Source organism: Nylanderia fulva, unplaced genomic scaffold, assembly GCF_048542155.1.
Source record: "Nylanderia fulva isolate GAGA-0341 unplaced genomic scaffold, ASM4854215v1 Scaffold3, whole genome shotgun sequence".
In the NCBI taxonomy this organism is placed as follows: Eukaryota; Metazoa; Arthropoda; class Insecta; order Hymenoptera; family Formicidae; genus Nylanderia; species Nylanderia fulva.
This window is the reverse complement of record NW_028190368.1, coordinates 6,047,445-6,068,951: the sequence shown is the minus strand read 5'-3', so window position 1 is coordinate 6,068,951 and position 21,507 is coordinate 6,047,445. Positions and strand designations below refer to the sequence as shown.

At 38.9% G+C, this 21,507-nt stretch overlaps 1 protein-coding gene and 1 non-coding gene across 2 annotated transcripts in view; both read left to right on the top strand.

Annotated features, from left to right (window-relative positions):
* thw (chitin-binding domain protein thawb) overlaps positions 1–21,507 on the top strand; it is a 43,843-nt gene that overhangs the window by 19,047 nt on the left and 3,289 nt on the right. Inside the window, exons 2-7 of the mRNA XM_029306094.2 lie at positions 8,088–8,143; positions 12,210–12,250; positions 15,034–15,187; positions 15,286–15,333; positions 16,637–16,752; positions 17,116–21,433. Coding sequence (XP_029161927.1) covers positions 8,113–8,143; positions 12,210–12,250; positions 15,034–15,187; positions 15,286–15,333; positions 16,637–16,752; positions 17,116–21,433 — 4,708 coding nt within the window. The 5' untranslated portion in view covers positions 8,088–8,112. The remainder of the gene's footprint in view (positions 1–8,087; positions 8,144–12,209; positions 12,251–15,033; positions 15,188–15,285; positions 15,334–16,636; positions 16,753–17,115; positions 21,434–21,507) is intronic.
* Positions 6,291–6,363, top strand: TRNAF-GAA (transfer RNA phenylalanine (anticodon GAA)). The gene has a single exon. It is a non-coding gene; the product is annotated as a tRNA-Phe (tRNA).

Here is a 21,507-nt window from a genome sequence, read left to right as displayed (position 1 = left end):
GCGTGAAATCGATTCAATCCCAGACGATTGATTTCGAAATCGATGGCGTCACTCGATTTGCGATACACCGGTAAAATCAATATACCGAAATCAGTGCTCACAATCGGTTTTGTTGGCATTAGTTTAATTACATCGGAACATTTAATTCCGAAATAAAAGACTCGCTTCAATTTATTCTCCATTATAAACTTTACTTAATAAAGCAATTTAAAGTAATTTAAGTTACTGATGGAGTTATATACATATAAAATATTATTTTATATTTTCTTGATGAACTGGGGAAAATATAATACCGGAAATTATCTCTATGTACATTTTTCAAAATTTCTTTTTGTCGTACCTATTTTTGTTTAAAGTGACGTTATTAATGATATCTAAAACTTTTATAATTAAAAAATTTTATAATATTAAAATTTTGAATTACATAAAATTTTTAACGCGAAATTATGCAAAGAATAAGAAGAAAAAAAAATAGAATTGATTATTTATTCGCGGTCACGAGGAGAGGACTTTTTGATTAATAAAACTTGAAATTCTTCATGATAAATTGATTTGAAAAGAATTCGATATTAAAGTTTTGTAAGATTTCAGTTCGCGATTTTCTTGATTTCCACGAGATTTCCAGGAGAAAGTGTATGACTTCTGAGACATTTTGCATTCACATGCAACTACATCCGTGCGTTGTGCGCGCAACATTAAGCGCTTCATTAATGAGTAACGAAGTGCGACGCAGCTTCGCTGCGGCTCGTAAATCGAGAAGGAGAGACGCGAACGTCGCACTTTCTCGAGCGCGTTCGCGTATAGATGCTTCTAGTTCTTCTCAATGACCCCCGATAACCGAAGATCGAATCGTTCGTTCCAAAGTTTACGAGTCCTTCCTCCTCTCTCATCTTTTAAATGGCACTCGCAATCTCCGCGGCTTCGCGTCTCGAAACTGACATAATTATATCGGACATGTTGAATTTTCGATGCGCGCGCTTTTACATTTAATCGCTCGTGACATTTCCATTGCCAGGATTAAAGACAGGTGTTTTGCGGTCTGAATTGATACAGACATTATACTCCGCGGATACTTTCAAACCTCACCGTGACAATTAGAGTGCCTATACTATATATATATATATGTATATACGCGGAGTCCTCCGAATGCCAATTCGCTGTATATAGAAGCGATTGCGAGTCTCTCGCGGACGAATTAAAATAATAATCGGCCGCCTGCGGAGAGTACCGTCAGGAATTCGAAATTCCAGACCGTCCCTAATGACGGCCCGGTCGTTCGTAGTCGTGACTGCGACAAATGGATTCCCCGGTTCTTGGCGAGAATCCTGACCGTCGCATCACCCCCGTTAATCGAGACATCACAACGTGAGATTACGCGAGATTACGATGCGGCTGTCGATAGTCTTTAATATTTCGAATTAAGTGGTTGCTCAACGTGGCTTAGGGTGTCCCGCAGATTTCACTCTCTGCCTGTAGACTGCCGTTAGATGATTTTGCATGTCTCGCGATGAATACGATTACGAATAGTGTACAATGTGTACATACGATATATATATATATATATATATAGTAATATGCTATGCAATAATAAAATAAGTATTGAAAAATAATTTTACGAAATAATACATCGTCATATGTACCTATAATTAGATCGTTCAAAAATGTTCGCGTAATTTAAATTCAAAAATATTTTACTATTTATTACGCACACAACGATAGATAGGATATGATAAAAATTATATAACAGCTGTATGTTCGTAAAACCGGTAAAAAATGGAACGAATTAATATTTAGACAAAGAATTCGTTGTTTTAAATAACTCTTCATGTAATTTCAAAATGTTCGTGTAATTTAAATTAAAAAATATTACTATTCCGCATACAACGATCTAGATACGATATGATAAAAATTTTATAATAGCTGTATGTTCTTAAAAGCGGTAAAAAATGGAATATGTAACAAATTAATATTTAAACAAAGAGTTCGCTATTTTAAATAACTCTCCATGTAATTTCACATTTTGAGCCGCGCAAAAATAACATGATTTCTTTTTATAATATATATATATATATATATATATATATATATTTTACATCCAGATAATATAAAAGCTTCGCGCAAAAAATGACATTAAAGCCACGCACAACGTGAATAAAATACGTTAGTATTTCATATGAAGTGTGTGCATTCAATCGTTTTATACATTCTATTGCATATTCGATAATGCAACTTACGCAAAATATTCATGCATTGCATAGGATGAGAGAATCAGATATATATATATATATATATATATATATATTATTCTCCTCTCATATATATGTATATATCGTGTAACGAGAGTAATTTTGAAGTTTCTCTTGTCTATGTCTGTGTCTATCCGCTGATATAGTGTGACTAAAAGCATGAAACACTCATATAATATAATATTACACGTACATTCTCGGGATAATTTAACCATGTAATACCTCAACGTTTACGTTTTTCAATTTTATTTATTTTTCATTAATAATCAATTAATTAATTCTCATTAATAGTTTGACGTTGCGCACAATCACACGATTTCATTATATTATCTCTTTCCATAAATTACACATAATTCATTATTACAGAAATATTTTATTAATCTAATACATGGTTCTTAAAAAAAAGTTCTTTAAAAATGTATTCTGTATAATAAATTTTTTGCATTTTTTTTTTTCGCCATTCGGACAATAATAATTTGACATACACGTTAATCGCTTTTTAGACAATCGTCGCAAACGAACCCCATTGCGTTTTCTATATCGGAGTGATTTTTTGCGCCGTTATTTGATCGATTTGCAGGTGAACGAACGGATGTCAAACGTTTGCGTGACAAGAGCGGATATGCAGCGTCTCGCAATCTCGTAGAAAATGGCAATGATCTCGCGCTGATATTTCAGTTATTCGGTGAAGTATGACTGGACTGCGAGCGCGCACGAAGTTGCACCGAGGAACGAACACGAAAGTGTTTTCGCTCACGGCAAGGATCGTTCTCAAGGATGATCCCGCGCTTCTCGCGCACGAGCTGGCTCGTCTATGCGAAAAGGTGAAAGTTGAGCGAGGCACAGCGTACCAGAGGGCTTTTTCATATTTAAAGGTCAACAACTGATGGTCGACAATAACTGCGACTGTTTCTTCCGCTTACGTAGCAATTTTGTGTCAATTTCTTTTGCCGCTATATGTACGCGACAATATCGAGGAACGTTTGCGCAATTTTTTCATAAAAACTGCCAAAAAATCAATATATCCGCGAGCGGTATTTATTGAACTATATTGTAATATTTCGAAGTGACCGAAATGAGCAATAGCGTCGGGGAAAACGCGACTTATATTTTTAAGCCGAGAGAAGCCGCGAGTTTGAAAAGTCTCTCGCGTTGTATCGTTAATTAAAAGATTAAAGTCTTTTTTAAAAGCCGATACTTTGAAACTGTATTATTAATTACAACTTTATGAGAGTATTGATCTTATTATAATGGAAGAATGATTATATTACGGATTAAAAAGTTGATAGAGAGTCGTTTGTTATTACTTCTTGTTACGCCTCAATTTTCCCAAAATCGGATTAATTATATAAAAAATAAAAATCTTTGTTTATAAAATAAAATTTTCCATTTTATCAAATAATTTGGATTTCGCGACTTCACACGTTACTTTTGCAATTTTACACACAATGCAAAATTAATAATTGATAAGCAAGAGGATACAGTCGAGGAAAAATGTCGGAAAAACGATGAACGTGAAAGCGGCGCATTGAGTCGCTCGACGACTTCAGAGATGGTTTCAACGACTCTGTCGGCGATTGTGCATTTTTCACTTTCTTTCGTGCGAACGGGGTCCATTAATCGTCCGCCATATCCATTCGCTGAAAGGGAGAAGGCCGGCTTAAAAGAGCGCGCTTTTCCTCCTACATCTCGTCGCTGCACACGCGACCTCCTCTCTCGCGGATTTTATAACGGCGCATCTCTCCCGCATCGTTTGACTCTCGCACGGGTGCTCTCTCGTTAATATCGTCGAACGAAAGTAAAAACTTTCGTTCGTCGTTGAATGGCGGTCTCGCGCGCTCGCGCTTCCTAGGAAGAAGATCCGCGATAGTTACGTATTCGAGATCCCATATGTGTAGCCTGTGTGTACCCGAGTCAGGTCGCGACACATTGCTCCAGAGATACTTGTATAATGCTCAACTTTACTTTCAATATGTTGCCAATATACACCTACACGGCGCATTATATCCCGCATATTACAATATTATGTACGGATGCCATTTATCGGTGTACTCTCGAATTACGTACGCGATAATTACGACGGTAAATTAATCCCGATTCTGGGATATATATCTTGGTTCGCGTCAAATTAATCAGAATAAAGTCGAGAAAAATTATTCGCTAGAGACATATTGTTTTAGATATATATGATATATTTTTTTCCGGTGACGTATAGAAATCTCTATCTATACGCGTTAGCTTTTGATCTCTTTCATTCTACGTTATATTAAAACACTTTTATGAAATTTTGAGAAATATTGGATCAGTCTTGCAAATAACTGTCCCTCGTATAAAGTTGGAATAACCATTTTATTATTATTCACGTACATAGTTATAATACAATATTCTTTAATTAAATAATATTGGAAAATATTGTCAGATGCAGCTTTCTATTTTATATATACATATTAGTCACGTGCATTTATAAGCTTTCTATTATACATTAGTTAGTTGTCAACGGAAACAGATGATGAAATTACACACGTGCAAACATTGAAATATGAACGTGAACTTTAAATGCAAGTTGAGTAGATGCACGCATATCTGTAAAATAAAAGTGATTATCTGAAAAAGAGAGATAATCGAAGAGTAATTTTAATTTTTCCGTAAATGTCTTACGACTTTTCTTAATAATCACATGAGACTTTCATGGATAACAGGTTGGAGCTGATCAGTTGTTGGCCTACATCTTCAATTTCCTTTTGTTCCCTAATGCGCGGCTTCTCGAATCTCCCTCGAGATTTCCTACTCGAAGGAATTTGATTGATTTGCTACGATTTCCGTTGAATTTCAACGAAGTTCGGTGATACCGCGACTAGAAGCTCCTCCCTACATAGAATAGATATAGATGTTTAAGGACTAAAAGAGAAGATTAGCTCTTGGTCTCGGTGAAAGTACGTCATTACGACGCTCGTCGTGATCGCGTCGTTGGACTTTGCTTAAATTGCATTGGAAATAAGACGCCCATCTGTCGATTTCCACTGTAATTACTGAGGTCTCATCGTGACGAAAACTGTAGGCGGCGAAATCGTGATTGTGGTGACAAAAAGAAAGGGAAATTATTGGATAATTTTACATCCTACAATCCAGCGTTAATCGGAAATTATTTCTGACAAATTTAAACGTCACTAAATTATACATTGAGTCTCCCATTCACTTTGAAAACAAAATAAGATATCACGTCGTGAGATCCTTCATTCGTTTATCAAGATGCATATATATTTTGTAATAGATATTTATTATAGGTATTATTTTTGCAAGATTATCATGTTTAACGCAAATCATTATTAATATTACATTCGTTAATGAATATTTCATGTTTCAGAGAGCTAAGTCAAGATTTATTAAATTTGAATTACAAAAAATTAAAAATCTTTGATTTTGTTATTTTAAAAGTTAATTTTAATATATGTACAAACATTACTTATTGTTAATTTATTAATCATTTTTTTATTTAAACATTTATTTAAAAGCGTATTATTTTCTAGCTTAACTATCTTACGATCAAAATTTTCTCTATATTTTTAATATTCTATAATAAACTGTTTATTCTTTATAATATTAATTAAGTAATTTAATTTCTATTTCTCTTTGCAATCTCTTTGGGTTTGATAAATAGAGCAAAATTCTTGATTTTAAAACTGAAAATATTAATAATAGCATTTTTTTTTAATTGTTCATTTCTTTTTCTATACAAAGCTGACAGTGTAATATTAATCATTAAACTGATAATTAAATATTGATAATTAAACGTGACTAATTAAACTGATAATTAAATATTTTTGATAATATATAATCGCATATAATTATATTAATACATTACGAAATAGAACAATTGCAAGTTGAAATAACTTAGCAGAGATTGAAAAATTAAATATTCGCTTAGTTCGATTTTTGATAAATCGTTTTTATCATTAAATATAATTTATTATATATATAGAATAGAAAATGTAAATAGAAAAAAATCGTCTCATCATTGTTCTTCACGACCTCACTTATAACGAAGCCGAAATAGCTCAGTTGGGAGAGCGTTAGACTGAAGATCTAAATGTCCCTGGTTCGATCCCGGGTTTCGGCAAGTTGCTTTTTTTGCATATTAGATATGATCCCGAGATGGAAGTATATTTTATTTTTATTCAGAAAAAAACATTATCTTTTGATTATTTTTTATTTCTTATTTTATGTTTTGTACATGCAAATCTCCTTTTCGCTCTGCACAAATTTTTTATCTTTTTTATATCTTGTCAGTTCATTTTCTTCTTATCTCTCTTACTATATAGTTTATTTCAAATTAAAAAAAATACTTTATTAAATATTTAATTAATTAAATATTTAATATAATTAAATAATAATTTTAATTACAAAATTTACAATTCCGTATATTATCAGATACAGCGTAGGTTGGAGTTTTGGACAAATTGATGTAATAAATTGAAGTAATATCGAGACATAAATAATTATACATGGTTCCCCCACTTGAATCAATTAATTTCCTTAACCTTTCAGTTAAATGTCCTTAAGATCATGTTTAAATAACGGTTATTATTAAATTATTGCGTATATAGAAATCGAGATTTCTCTTTATACTTGTATTCCCTTAATGCTTGTGTAAAGCCGTCGACCTAGCCCCAGGCTCCGATTGTATCGTTCGCGTGAGCAAGGATGCGATTATATCGATAATAATGGTTCTCGATGCAGAAGTCAGCAACGCGTAATTCACGATTCAACGACCTGTTCATTGAGTCGAAATCGGTAAGCTGCGTATACATTCGGCATAACTAAATTATACGCGCAGATTGCAATTAGACACATTCATCGCGCGTTCACGATGAGGCAAGATATTTGACACGACTGACACATGTCGCAACCCATTGTATGTTACAAGTATTAGCATTAAACTTCTCGCACATCTCTAATAGATTTACACAGAGTGTGTTTCAAAATCGGTGTCGTTTTTCTCACGTCTTTCACGAATTCTCTTTGGAAACGTCTTTCTCTTTCCTGTCAACAAGAATATGTCACATACGAAAATATACAGATACCTTTTCAAGCGAATAAAAATAGAAATAATCTATATATATTCTTCTTCTCTTTTAAAATAGATATCATCTGTGTTCGCACGAGAGATCTTCTCTCTCTCTCTATTTCTAAAATTAATTACAGTTAATAAACACTCGAATTTGCGTTCGAAACAATTTTCGAAGTGACCAAAGTAACTATTTGTTGCGAAATGTCGATAGGTGTGTCCATCAATCATTATCGCGAACTAGAGCGACCGTTCCATACAATATTACTTAACGCTATTGCATATTTATCGTACATAATTATGCGCCCGTTCCACATTCGAGCTCTTCGATCTGGACCCAGATTTCTACGCGCACGCGTTTCCCTCCTGAAATTTCAACTGCCTTCTCTTATCTCTTTGCTTATTACCTCATCGACCGACATAGACCGATATTGCTCACGGCATTCTGCGCCGCTCTCCTGGAACAATTACCTTTTAATTAGATTTCTGTTTCGGAAACACAGAATGTATTTCACAAAGCTGTTCTACACATCGATGCACTATTTTAGCTTCCATTTTATCTGACATTTTACGCTTCAAAAAAAAGCGAAACAGAGGGAGAGAAATACAGCAATCGATTATTTCTATTAATAATTGAATTATTTATAACAACGAGCGAGTTCTTTTCGTTTTATTCTGATTAAAAACATTTTTTATTTTAAATGCGCATGTTATAATAAAATTACGATATTATTATTATATTTGCTCAATAAATTATATTTTAATGTTGTTTGCAGAGTCGTAGCTGGCGATCTACCAAACATGTTGCGCCTCGTGGTCCTTTTCTTTCTATGTAAGTATATTTTAAATTATTATCCATTGCATGTTTACCGTGATATTACACATGCATTTTCGATAACTCAATAATATCAAAGAAACTGTAGCAACAGTCATATTTATTCCAACTGGATTATTTCTCCTATAATGACACAGGACAACAACAAAAATTCCTAAAATATTGCTGTGTTATTTAGATTGTAATATAATTTTAAAGAATAATCAGATTATAAGAACTTTCTTTCTCCCTGAAATTTTTTAAATTTCCAGCTTTTCTATCATGATTTTTTAGATTTATCTAAATTTACCATAATTAAATATATAAAGGTGTGATATTTCAAGAAATAATTTTTTACCAGAGAGAGAGAGAGAGAGAGAGAGAGAGATAAAGTAAATTTTTAGCAAATTACTATATTATTTTATATCACGTCGAATATTACGTACAAACGCTTCGTTTCATCTACCGATGTAAAAGCAAACGCATATTGATATTAATTAAAGGAACGTCATCAGAGAAACACGAACGTATATCACACACTCGCACACGTAAACTCGTAAGCTTTATCCCTCAATGAATCGATTCATTCGACGACAAATAAACGAAATAAAAGTTCCCGCTTTCGTGCTTGTACCTATTGAGGTCGTTTTCTTTTTATCGTCCTTTATCTTCTTCACGGTTGTCTGGCATTTAAAGGATCGGGGACACAATCGGCGAAATGGCATTTGCGCGCGCACCCTCGCGATGGTCATCGGCCGTCAGTGGTGGACAAACGATTTAATCTCACAATCAGTTCTGGGGGTGTGTATATTTAATAGAGATGTATCGGAGATATATTTGTATTTGTGCAATTTTTCTCTCTTATCGCCACCGCTTATCTATGCTTCGGTGGCCGATAATTATAGACCAATCGCGTAGCTGTACCTCTGACAAGCGTGGGAGCGTCGTGGCATCCTGTCGCGCGTGGATAAAGTCAAGGATTTGCGCTTCCGCGGCGAAGGTGAATCCGACGGAGGGATCGCTCGGGATTTATGGCCGTTTATACTCGTCGGGCTTCTCTCTTCTGCGCCGAGGAGCACGGCGTACAATCTGCGGTACAGGAAGATCGATGTTGTTGACTCACCGACCATTCACGCGGCATTTGTCACCCCGCTTGTCATTGCCTCTATCGTAGAAATATGGAAATTTTATTTGCCTTCTCGGGAAATTTGCGTACAAAAGGCTCTCAGGGAAATCATGGGATGCTTAAAAGCCATGTAAGAGAAAACCGCGTGAGAGGCAATTAAGTTATATTTATTTATTTACAAACCTGATTGTGTGTGTGTTCTCTCGAATAAATCATATTAATAAATAATATATAAATTTATATTATACGCAGCGCTCGTAAAATTATATTGTGCAGCATAATTGATTTAAATTAAAGTTTTATCTGTCATCGAATCTCATTCATTGAATTTCTAGTTTATTTTTCGAAGAGATTAATGTAATTTTAGCTTCCGAAATATGTTAATCAAATAAATTACACTTATCTCTTATTCACCACTGTCATTTTCAAGCTCCTCTTCATCAATACATCAATCCCAGACACTTCTGTCATGATTTGAATGCGTCCTGGAAATCTTTCTTCGTCAGAGTGTTCATCACTGTCCGCTATTTGGTTTGGATATCCTCTACGCTGTCAAATCTTCGACCCTTCATTTTGATTTTTATTTTTGAAGAGAGGAAAAAGCCGGTCAGGAGGAAATGTCTAGCAGAGAAAGCGCGCAAAGAAAAGGGTTTTTCATCACAACACACGTCTCTTGCTAAAACAGTTTTTGGCATTCAGCACAGCATAGTAGTCATTCTTCCCTCTATTCGCCAGATTTGGCTCCTTGCGAATTTTTCGTAATAAACACTCTGACGAAGAAAGATTTTCAGGACGCAAATTATGGCAGCATTAAGATCGATGTGTACGCTGTCACGAGGATTACTTTGAAGGTGAAATAACCCAGGATAAGTGTGATTTGTTTTATTAACATATTTCCGGATCCGTCTTATTTTATATGATAAGATATTAAATAAAAACTTATTAATATAATATTAATAAGTGTCGCGTAAAAAAATTTAGTAATTGAGAAATCAGTTTGGGAAATATTTTATATTTTACATGGTATAAATCATTTTTTCGAATAATGTCATTAATTACAAGTAAGCAAAAAGTAAGTAAAAAATGTAGTAATTGAGAAATCAGTTTGGAAAAGATAGAATATTAATGCAGAAAAGAATATTAAATCTCATTAAGGATATTCGACTTTGTACTTCCGAAAAGAGTTTTCCATAAAATTTCAGGCGCCGCGACGTGTTACTGTCGCAATAACGAAATGGAGAAATATTGGATTAAGTGAAGGACCTACTGAATAACGTTTGAGAAACCTCTCGACACAGCGAAGTAGAAAAGTTCGCAAGACTACTTCGTTGGAAATGCGCGATTCGATATCCGGGACTTAGCGCAAGTATGCGCGGAAAATTTTTCATCGCCGTGAAAGTTCGTCGCTTACCTTACCCTGAAACTTTGCACGTTCTCCACGATCTCGTAGAGAATTTCGCGGAGCAAGTTACGACTTCGTCCTATCACTTTTTACCCATCTTTAGTACTCCGTCGCGCGTCCTAGCATTTTCCAATAACGTTCCGTAGGTATGACTTTATTTTCGATGTCGTTAAGTTTCTTTTTATCTTCTCGCGAGCTTCGGTGGAGTTTCAAGTGCTTGAATCATTGCCAGAATCGATAATGAGGAGCTTACGATTTGAAAAATTTATGTTCCACAATTAATTGTAAAAAAAATATATATATTATATTATATATAAATACGAGATTTGCGAACAATTTCTTTTCAAACTATAAATACGTACCGTGAGAAGCATCTTTACGAGAGCGGTGCAAATATTTGTATGCTCGAGATGACGAGGAGTACACGTATAGCACCGCCTGCTTTATTAAATACCACGCGAATTTCTAATACCGGCACGTCAAATGTGCGCAAAACAACAAAGTGGCGATGGCCCCTGAACTCCACCCGAGCTTTTACGTTCTGTTTTATATAACGTGTCACGGGTATCACGCGCTTTCTCTCGATTACAAATCCTTTTACTACTTTTTCCATAGAGTGACAGTTTAATTGAATAGCATAATATTTCCTCAATTTTCAACGGTCCATATCCTTGTAACAATAACTCGCGATTTAAGAGATCTCGATTCAAGAGAAGCAAAGTCAATTTCAAATCAATTGCTACATTTTTGAAGAAGCAAATATTATAATTTAAAAAAAATTTAAGTATAAAAAAGAGCGAGCGTTTTTATAATAAACATTTCGTGTTTTCTTCACTTTCTATATACAGTTATTTTTTCATTTTTGGGATACCCTATATATACAGAAGTAGTAGCATCGATATACTATATATTATATCGTGTATATGTGCATCTCTATACATACATATGCGGTTATATCTCGATACGTATATTCAAAATACTCTTAAAAAAAACCATTTCAGCTTTTTCGTTGAATATGTAAAACGCGCTGGTTCAGGCATAAAACAGAATTGCTCATGAACCGAAATCAATTTTGACAAGTTCGATGTAATGTTTTCTTTCTCACCCTCACTATTTTTTTTTCGATAAATATATATACGTATGCATCTACGGTCTTGCTCTACGTATAGTTTATCTATGTCGAATAAAGAAAGGAGAGGAAACAATATATATATATATATATATATATATATATATGCAATCTCTATCATAATACCCGCGGGATTATACGGGCGTATCGATCGTATGCGATCCTGCTGGTATATGCTTTGTCGCTGATAAAGCTTCTTTATTCAACGATGGAAACGGTCTGGACGTTACTGTCGCCCGCCATTTTCACAAGGTTGTAGTACGAATGCACCGGCTATACAAATATATGCTACGGTTTCTATAGAACAGTTTGTGTGTGTGTAGAACATTCGGATTAAAGGCGACCGCGACTCGGTGACCTAATTTCGCACAGGGCGAAACGCATGATTGTTTTAATCCCATCTCTAATTCTCACTTCCGACTTTCAGGTATCGCTGCTACTTACACACCTGGCCATTGCGAGGCAAGGGTAAGTGCATTTGCTTTTGTTTTTTCAATTATTTATTATTACGAGATGCGCAGAATAAAAACGGCATTCTTCTAATGTTTACCTTCGATCGTTTATATCCATTCTCTGCCATTTTTCAACGCGTAATTTTATTTAAAGTAGAATATATCTCTCTTTAAATAACTACTGTATTTGGTTTAATTTTAATTGGCACAAGTATTTATTGATGTAAGAATATAAAAGATGTTTATCTCTCTCATTTTATATATATCAATTTTCTATTTAAACAGTCATAAATAAAGAGAGATCATTTTCGTGTAGTTTTATAACTGAAAGCCCAATTCATATATCAAGGATGAATTTATCTCATGAATATAAAAATCTTTTAATCTTATAAAAATATATCTCTACCTAGATTCCATAAATATTACAATATCTTCCCTTGCGGAATATACTTTTAACTTGAAATTAGATTGGAATATGCCATTCTTATTTAGAGGGCGTCAAATATTCTGACGGGAAAAATAGCCCTGGCTAAGGTGCTGTTTTTTGTTATTTTCGCAACATCTCTTCGAATATAAAATTATTTTTGCGTGAATAGGTTAAAAATTTGCCTATTAATTGATGCCTTTGTTTAATTGATTATTTGTTTCCATACATATATATATATATAATTATATTACATAATTTTTCTTTCTAATCTATTTCGCAAAAAATTATTCTTTTCGTTACAATTGGAAGTTAATTTTATAAATCTGAGATTAATTTTCTAACTAATCTCGATTTTACGCCATTTTCAATCTCTAGTCTCAATTTCATGGAAATGTCATTTAATTTGTTGCACAGTGATAATTTCAGTACAATATACGATATTCCGAGTTTAATATTAAATTTCTGACTTTCGTACAACTCATAAAGTTAGCGCACAGACGATGAAGTCTTTATATACGTATTCGCAAATTATTCTCTTCGCTGTATACATCGACTTTCGAGGATTCGCCGGACGCGCGAAAGCTTTTAATCGATAGTTCGAAAACACCGGTCGGAATATTTATCGTGGATTTTCTCTTAATTTTACGTATAAAGAAGTAGTAGTAAAATCGCGGCCGAACGCGATGTTCTCGTAAATATTCAAGCGGTGCTAATCTTAAGACCCAGCGCGGTTCCAATCATAGACGGCTCTTTGAACGCCTGGAGTTAATTAGGCGGCTAAGTAATTAAAGTCCCTGCGGCCCTTATTTCAAGTAATGCAATCTAACTTTCGTGGAATTCTACGGGAGGGTGTTGGTTGCACAACGCGACGCTTATTGCGACGATTTACGATTCGCGAGTCGATCGATTCGGAAAGAGGGCGTAAAGCTTTGGTGAACGCAAACTTATGCTTCCCTTCGCTTGTCTTTATGTAACGCGGATTTGAAATTACGCGGAAGAGGTCTCGGATCTAATTACAGAGAGAGATAGAGAGTGTGACGATTCTCGCTTCAGGGTAAAATTGCGATGTTAAATTCCCTACGTTCGTCGCTTTGAAGTCGTCGGTAATTGTCGCTCGATAAAGGCGACAATGGTCAATACAACGAAATCGATACAACGAGCTTTTACCGGTTAACCGTGATTTACACGAGGCGTACGCACATAAGGGGGTAACAGAGTGCTCCGGCTGTGTGTACCGAAATTTAATCAAACTTTCGGCGTCCCGTGGGATATATATACGAGTTGTGCAGTATCGAATTTCATCGCGTGTACAGGATATAATGCCGTCCCGTGCGTTTCTCTCTCTCTCGTTTTCGCGTTTTCGTTCGCGTCTCATATGCAGCTTTTCGTTCCACGCACAAAATCGATAGCGCTTAACGCACAACTCGTTCGGGCGTGCAAATGCATAAATTGATTTCTCTAATTATTAACACTTCACGTATACGCCGCGATTCGAATAAATATCCGTGTATATCCCCGAATATCGCGAGGATTCAAGAGAGGGATTTTTTTTACTAGTGGAATATTTCTCTCTTTCTTTATATATATATATATATATATGTATGTATATATATATGAGCTGGCAAACTAAATCCTGGCTTCATTTATTCGTTTCTCGTAAATCGTGAATGGTTATATCGGTCGAAAAAAATTGAGGCAACTGATACGTTGACCGCGCTTCACTTTATCGCTTTCTGATCAAAGTAATTTTGATGTCTAATATTGCTTAAATATTAATTTGGATGAAAAATATTAAGCTGACACAGAAATTGAGACGGAGACAAGTTAAGTGGGCGGACTAATGAGTCGAAGCAAGAAATGTCGTATTTTTGAAAAAGAATAGAAAAGACTCACGTGAATTCTAATAATTAACTCTTCATTACTCTATGACGTTTTTTATTATGCTTGATGTATATGTTACCGTTATGACACCGTTTATTAGTTTTTAAATTCAGAATTTAATCAGCGTTGATAATGATCAAAATATTGACCGAAACGTTCGCTTTGTATTTGTATTTAAAGAGTACTTATGTTTAATTCTTTTTTGTCATCTTTTATTGTAATTCATTATTAGACATTAGATTAAAGAATATTATTTCTATATATGACTTCACTTTTAAACATAATTTGAATTTTTATATTTACTGCTCTTAACAGTCTTTTATCAAATTTATTCTAATAATTAAAAGAGAGATAGATAAATTAAAATAGATAAGGAAAACGAAGTTTACAATTTGAAATGAAGTAGCATACTTTTCGCGAAATTCACCGTATGAAATTCGAGTGCTTTTCCGGAAAGTAGTTTTACGTTCTAAGAATGTATTACGTTGCAGGCATCGCGAGATGTCGAGCATGCGAGACTGCCAGAGTTCCTCACGGAATTGGACCTGTCGAGTCTCGAGGCATCCGAGGAAGATGTCGAAGCGCTGAAGAAAATCGTGAAAAGGCTGGCGCCCGAGAAGAACGGCGAGTACCAAGTTTACCAAGGTTTTCTCAGAACTATCCTACTAACCTCGAGACTACATCGCTAATATTTTCTCTTTTCCGATCTGACTAAAGCGACTCGCTTTTTCTCCCATTGCCAGTCTTCTTCGGTAACGAGGACCTTCTCAAGGAGTGGCTCAAAGGAGCGGGTATTATTATTTTGAGCGTTGGTGCTCCTTTCCTGCACGTTTCATCTTTTTGACGTATCTATTCTGGCGTGGAATTCCTCCCTTCTATCTTTCATCATTTGTTCAAATGCATTTAAACTCTTCTTTATAGAAATCGTTCGGGCAACAAAATTATTCTCCGTAAAACAATTTTAGAATTTTTAAAAAATGCATGAGATGCGTGTAATATCATAAATTTATCTACTCTATTTCCGCGCTTATTAATTGCTTACTAATTGCAAAGTTGGATTAAAATTGTAGATAACCGAGGGCGTATATAGTATCATAAATATGGATAAAAACTTATGAATAAATATCTCCTTTGCTCATATCTTCTATCCGAGCATAAAATTAATATTTGTTTATTCCACTTTTTTTGCGGCGTTTCGCCGTGTTATCTTTTCCCATGTATGTATATATGCATTTGCATCATGCACGCTGTATTATTTGTTTCCTGCATGCAAACATAACGTGTACAGTCATGTAAATGCCTCTCGTGCGCTTCTGCAAGATGCATCTGTGTGTAAATGTTTACTGTAAATTTATCGTATATAAAACTCGTTCGGCGAATTTGAAGCATTCCGTATATATATATATATATATCGCACATGCGACACCATTTTCGATCGCCGCATCCGGAAAAGGGAAACGAGAGCACATATCCTCGTCGCGCGCACTTCCAAACCATCTCACTGAAGCGTCAGATATTACGTAAGGGGCCGTGTAAGAGCGAAAGTCATTGAATGCGTGCGAATATCTCGGGGCGATCGGACTGCGTTTCTGTTTTCCCACGAAGTGCAATTTTTCGTTTTACGAACGATTGTGCTTAGGAGGACGTGCTCTTCGTGACTTTCCGCTAAAGTGACAGACTTTCTACGGCCAGGCTTTCGTGCCATCGGCTATTCTAGTACGATCTGTTGTTTCTATAAAACCCGTGACGTAATCGCGCGCCGCGTTATATACGTCCGTCAAATTAAATTTCCGAAATTTCCGCACGCGATACGCGACAGGTAATCTATCGCTCATTTATCATCCCTTCCGCCCGTGAAGTGCCGGATTTTAAATCCCCGATTTATACATCTGGCTCGCTTCAAAGTTCTCGTTTCGCGGTGGAATTTTGCGAAAAAAATCGATGACACGGCGCGTATAAAAGCTCAGGCGATTATATCGGAATATTCATACTTTAGGAGCATGTTCGCGAAAACGTGCGATGGAAAGACCGCGTGTGCACGTTGATATAACACTAAGCGCTATAAAATTTAATAACGCTTCACTTTGTACTCAGACGTGACAGGACAGCCCGGGGTGGATTATCCAGCTCTCACGTCGATTCCAGCCACTTCATTCAGCTGTCGCGGTTTAAGGGGCGGATATTACGCGGATTTAGAGACAAATTGCCAAGTAAGTGACATAGTCGATGGTATTTCGCTCGGCTAAATAGTTTCATTAAAAGTCTCCTAGAAGAGACTCTTGCGCTTAATCACGAATCTATGAAGCTTGAATAAAATTGTGAAAGATATTCAAATCATACATTTTTTCTTGCATTTTAAATTATTTTTATATTATATTTTTATATTAAATTTTTATATTAAATTTTTATATTAAATTTTTATATCAAATTAATATTAAATTTTATATTAAATTATTTTTATATTTACTCGTATAAAGAAAATCGATCCAAGTTGAATAATAATATTTATAGTGTTTTTTTTTCTTCTCTTGTGTCCATGAGAGACGTGATATTGATGCCGAGTATGATTTCAGGTATTCCACATCTGCGACAATGGACGGAAGATCTCGTTCCTGTGTCCCAACGGTACCATCTTTCAACAGTCGCAGCTTATATGCGATTGGTGGTTCAAAGTTGACTGCAGCAAATCCACGGAACTGTACGAACAGAGCGCCGAGCAGTTGGCCGAGGAGGAGAAGAAGCGCGCGGACGCGAGGAAGATAAAGTCCGAGTATCATCGCGAGCAGCAGGATAACGCGGATTACTACGAGAATACCCAGAATGTCGATTACGACGGCAGGCAGAATGGCAGGACGAATCCGTACGGTCAGTCCGCCGTCAATCAGAATCAAATTCCGGCGAAGCAAGAGGAATCGAAGTCCGCCCAGAATTTTAGATCGAACAGCAATAGAGATTCCGGTCGTTATTTCCAAGAGAACAGCGCAAACGCGTTGCGAACTAACGAGAAAACCAGCCAAACGTCCGAAAACTTCAATCAGCAGCCGAAGCAACGGCAGTATAACGATGGCTCGAATTATCAGACAAGTAGCAGACAGAGAAATCAGTTGGACAATCAGCAGGGAGGCGGCAAGTCCAATTACGAGCAGGGAAATAATAAGTTCCAGGACACTCGGCAGAATTATCAGAGCAACTCGCAGGACTATCGGACGGATCAGAATACGGCGCGGACCAGCAACGAGAAGCCGGGATTCAGGGGTGGAAAATCGCGAACCTCGACCAGAAACAACCTGTTCGGCTCCAGTCAATCGCAGAAGTCCACGCCGGTCTACATGGAGACGACGACCTTCCGGACGACGACCTCGCCGCCTCCGAAGGAATATCAGCAGTTCGCGGAAAGCGCCGCGTTTGTCTCGAATCGAGGAGGTCGCTTCAACTCGGCCAAATCCGAGAACAACCGGCAGTTCTATTACCATTCGTACGATTATCAGGATCGCACCACCACGGCCGATTATCGCGATCGCGAGACCACCACGTTGAGAAATCAGGAGACCGAGACGGTTTCCTTCACGCCGAAAACGAACGCTCCGGCATTCCCGGGGCCCACCTTCGCTCCCATTTATAAACCCAGAACGACGACGTTGCCGCCTTACGAAACGACGTTGCAATACACGCCGACCACCGAGACGTCCTTCTACACCAGCACTTCCTATTACGAGCAGGACGATACTCCGGAAACCACCGTTTACGGCAACGTCGTGACCGTCACGTCGTCCTCCGTAGATGAATACTCGTCTACGGAGTCCTACAGCGATTTGCAGACGCCTCCCGCGATAGGAAGAGTGCCGCCGCTCACCGGAAATTATCAAAGTCAGCAATACAAAGTGACGAATCAGAGGGACACCGAACGCGACACGGCTTCCTTCGGGACGACGCGTCCGTACGTGAATACGGAGACTAACCGGCAAAACGTACCTGTTAATGTCACGTCGGCCAATTATCAAAATGAGAATAACATAGCGGATCCCTGGCGCGCGTCCTCGCAGAGCTTTCGGCAAAACTCGATCAGCTCGACCGAGAAGCCATGGAAGAGCACGAACGCTTATCAGCCGAACGTGTCCACCAGCAAGACCTTGAGTCCTTATGACACGAGTTTCACTTACAAGCAAGGAAAGGTCCTGTCTACCTTAGGTCCTTACGTACCGTTCACCAAGAATTACGTCTACTCGACGATGACCACGACTCCAACACCAAAGCCATCGGTCACCGCGCCGACTTACGGCTCCACCTTGACCAATTATCGCATAACGGCGAGCAGTCTTTTGCCCAAGACGAAATCTTCACCATCGGTGACGAGTAAGCCTAAAGACAGAGCGACTTACCTGCCCGAGACGAGCAGCAAGCGACCGACGACCTTCGAAGATAGGCCGTACGTCGAACGGGAACACGCGCTTAGCATGTTGCACTCTCTTCAGGGTCTGGAGAACAGCGCGAATGGTCTCAGCGAGCTCGAGAAGAAGAGCGGATCCGATCGGAACCCAGCACCCGGTCCGTCTACCTTGCACTCGTTGGCTCTATACTTCGCCACAGCTAGCGACAATCTCGACTTGAACGAGACTTCCGAGTCCACCGCGAGCGTCGAGAATCGGGAGGTTGAGGAGAAGGAAGATGACCCTAACGAGTCCATCGAATTACCCGTCAACATCCTCACGCAGCACACCATCGCGTCGTACGCCGAGTTGTTCAACTTGAACAACGCGCTCGAGGGAAACGCCACGCTGGCCGAATTCGTGGCGGAAGTCGATAATGTCGCCAGCGAGATCGAGGACGACGACGACGACGAGGACCTTGAAATCGAGCAGAGCGAAGGCCCGTTGAACGGCGCGAAGAGATCGAACAATACCAAGTTGCGCGAGCTGGCCCAGGTCTTCACTCACGCTCTGTCAGCGTACTTGCAGGACCCGGACACCTTCAAGAAGGTCCTCACGGAGATTAGACCCACTCAACCTCCGGTGACGACGACCGACGGCGATCACGACGAGACGACGACGTTGTTCCCGACCACGGCGGAGGAGTACTCCTCGGTGACCAAGGAGAAGGACGAAGTCCTGGACTTCTCGGATGACACGGACGCTTCCAGGAGACGCAAGCCGTCTGTGTTTTCTACCACTTTGCAACCGCCGACGACCACCGATAGATCGTATCTGTCTTATTACACGACGCCGTACGACGATTCAACGGACGAGACCCGCAGACCGATTTACTACCCGAGTACGACGTTATTACCACCCGGCTCGACTTCATCGTACGAATCGGAGGATTATGTGGAAACGTCGACGCAGAGTGGCAACACCTTCGCCTTCGAAGTAAATCGCGCTTTCACCACCACTGCAGGGAACATTCATAATTATGACAGCGACACGAGAGACTCGACCGATCTGTCACCGGTGTACGATAATTATTTCCCATTGGACGAGGACGAAAATCGAAGCAAGGTGCCTCGCAATAATACAGCGAAAACCTTCCAGCCGTACGGCAAGAACGTTAAGCCGAAAGGCGCTACGCCTATAACTAATTACGTGGCGTCGTCGACGCTGGCGTCTTTCCAGCAACCCGCAGGAACGACCTCGTCCGGCTGGGGTAAAGGTTCCGCCGGGGACAAACCAATCCAGGACTTGACACCGCCTCACTATCAGCGCTTTGGTAACGTGAAGAGCTTCGAGGTATCGAACAGCATCGTGCCGAATCAGATACGTTCGACGACACCTCTGCCGAGGAGCAAATCTTCCTACGATACAGCCAGCACTACCGCTCAACCTTTCAGAATACGATATTACGATTCGACAACGACGTCGCCCGAGGATCGGAAGACCAGCCCCGAGTCCCTCGTCACGGCTCGCAGCTCGTACGTCAAGTATAGGAACAACTATAATCGTATAGAGAACAATCGCGCGGAAGGTAGTCGTACCGGTAAGTCTACCGGGAACCTGGCGACAACCGCGGCAACGACGATCCGAGACAACGTCGGGACCCTGGACCCGATTACCGCGACCGTCAGTGACGTCACTCCGTATACCTCTACCGTTGTTCGCGCTACCTCTGGCAAACCGACCGGCACGTCATCCACTAAACATCCTAGTTCGCTGAATAATGATCACTGGACCTCCTCGCCCATGGTCACCCAGTTATGGGAGACGACGGTGTTCGTGGATCCCCGGCACATCAATCACGGTCTACAGTCCAGCGTGGACGTCGCCAGGTCGCCCACCACCGACAACAGCATCGGCGAAGGAACGGAACGTGCAGCGACCACCGTGAGATCGTTAGCGTTCACCGAGGTAGATCTGGACGGGACCACGGAAGCGAGGACCACCAGCACGCCGAGTCCCTGGCAGTGGGCGACGAACCCTGGGAACGATTCCCCGGTGACGTTCACTCTGCTACCGACGACCTTCACCGCGGAGAACACGGCGACGCCGACGCCGATTATCACGACGCACGCGTCCAGCATCACGACCACGATCACGTCCTCGGTCACGTCGACCAATTCCGTCCCCCGGGATAACCTGGCGTCGACCTTGCTGCCGTTCCCGAACGTGAACGCGTTCAACACCACCGAGAACGAGGTGATCAAGGCGCAGGAGATGTTCGGCAAGCTGAACGAGACGAGTTCCAACACGCTGATGCGAGTCATGAAGCAGGCCGACAGCAACGAGACGGTGAGACAGCTGGTGCTGTTGCTGATAAGTCACTGCAACGCGCCCAAGGACAAGACGACGGAGCAGGAGAAGGAACAGCTGCTGGATGCTCTTCTAAGATTGCCTGTTAATGAGTTCAGTTCCGAAGAGTCGCGGGAGATCGTCGCCGGTATCAGCAGACTTAATCTACCTAGTGGTACGTTATATTAATAATAATTTTGAATATATTTATTTATTTATTAAAATAATTTATAAATTAATTTATTAAAA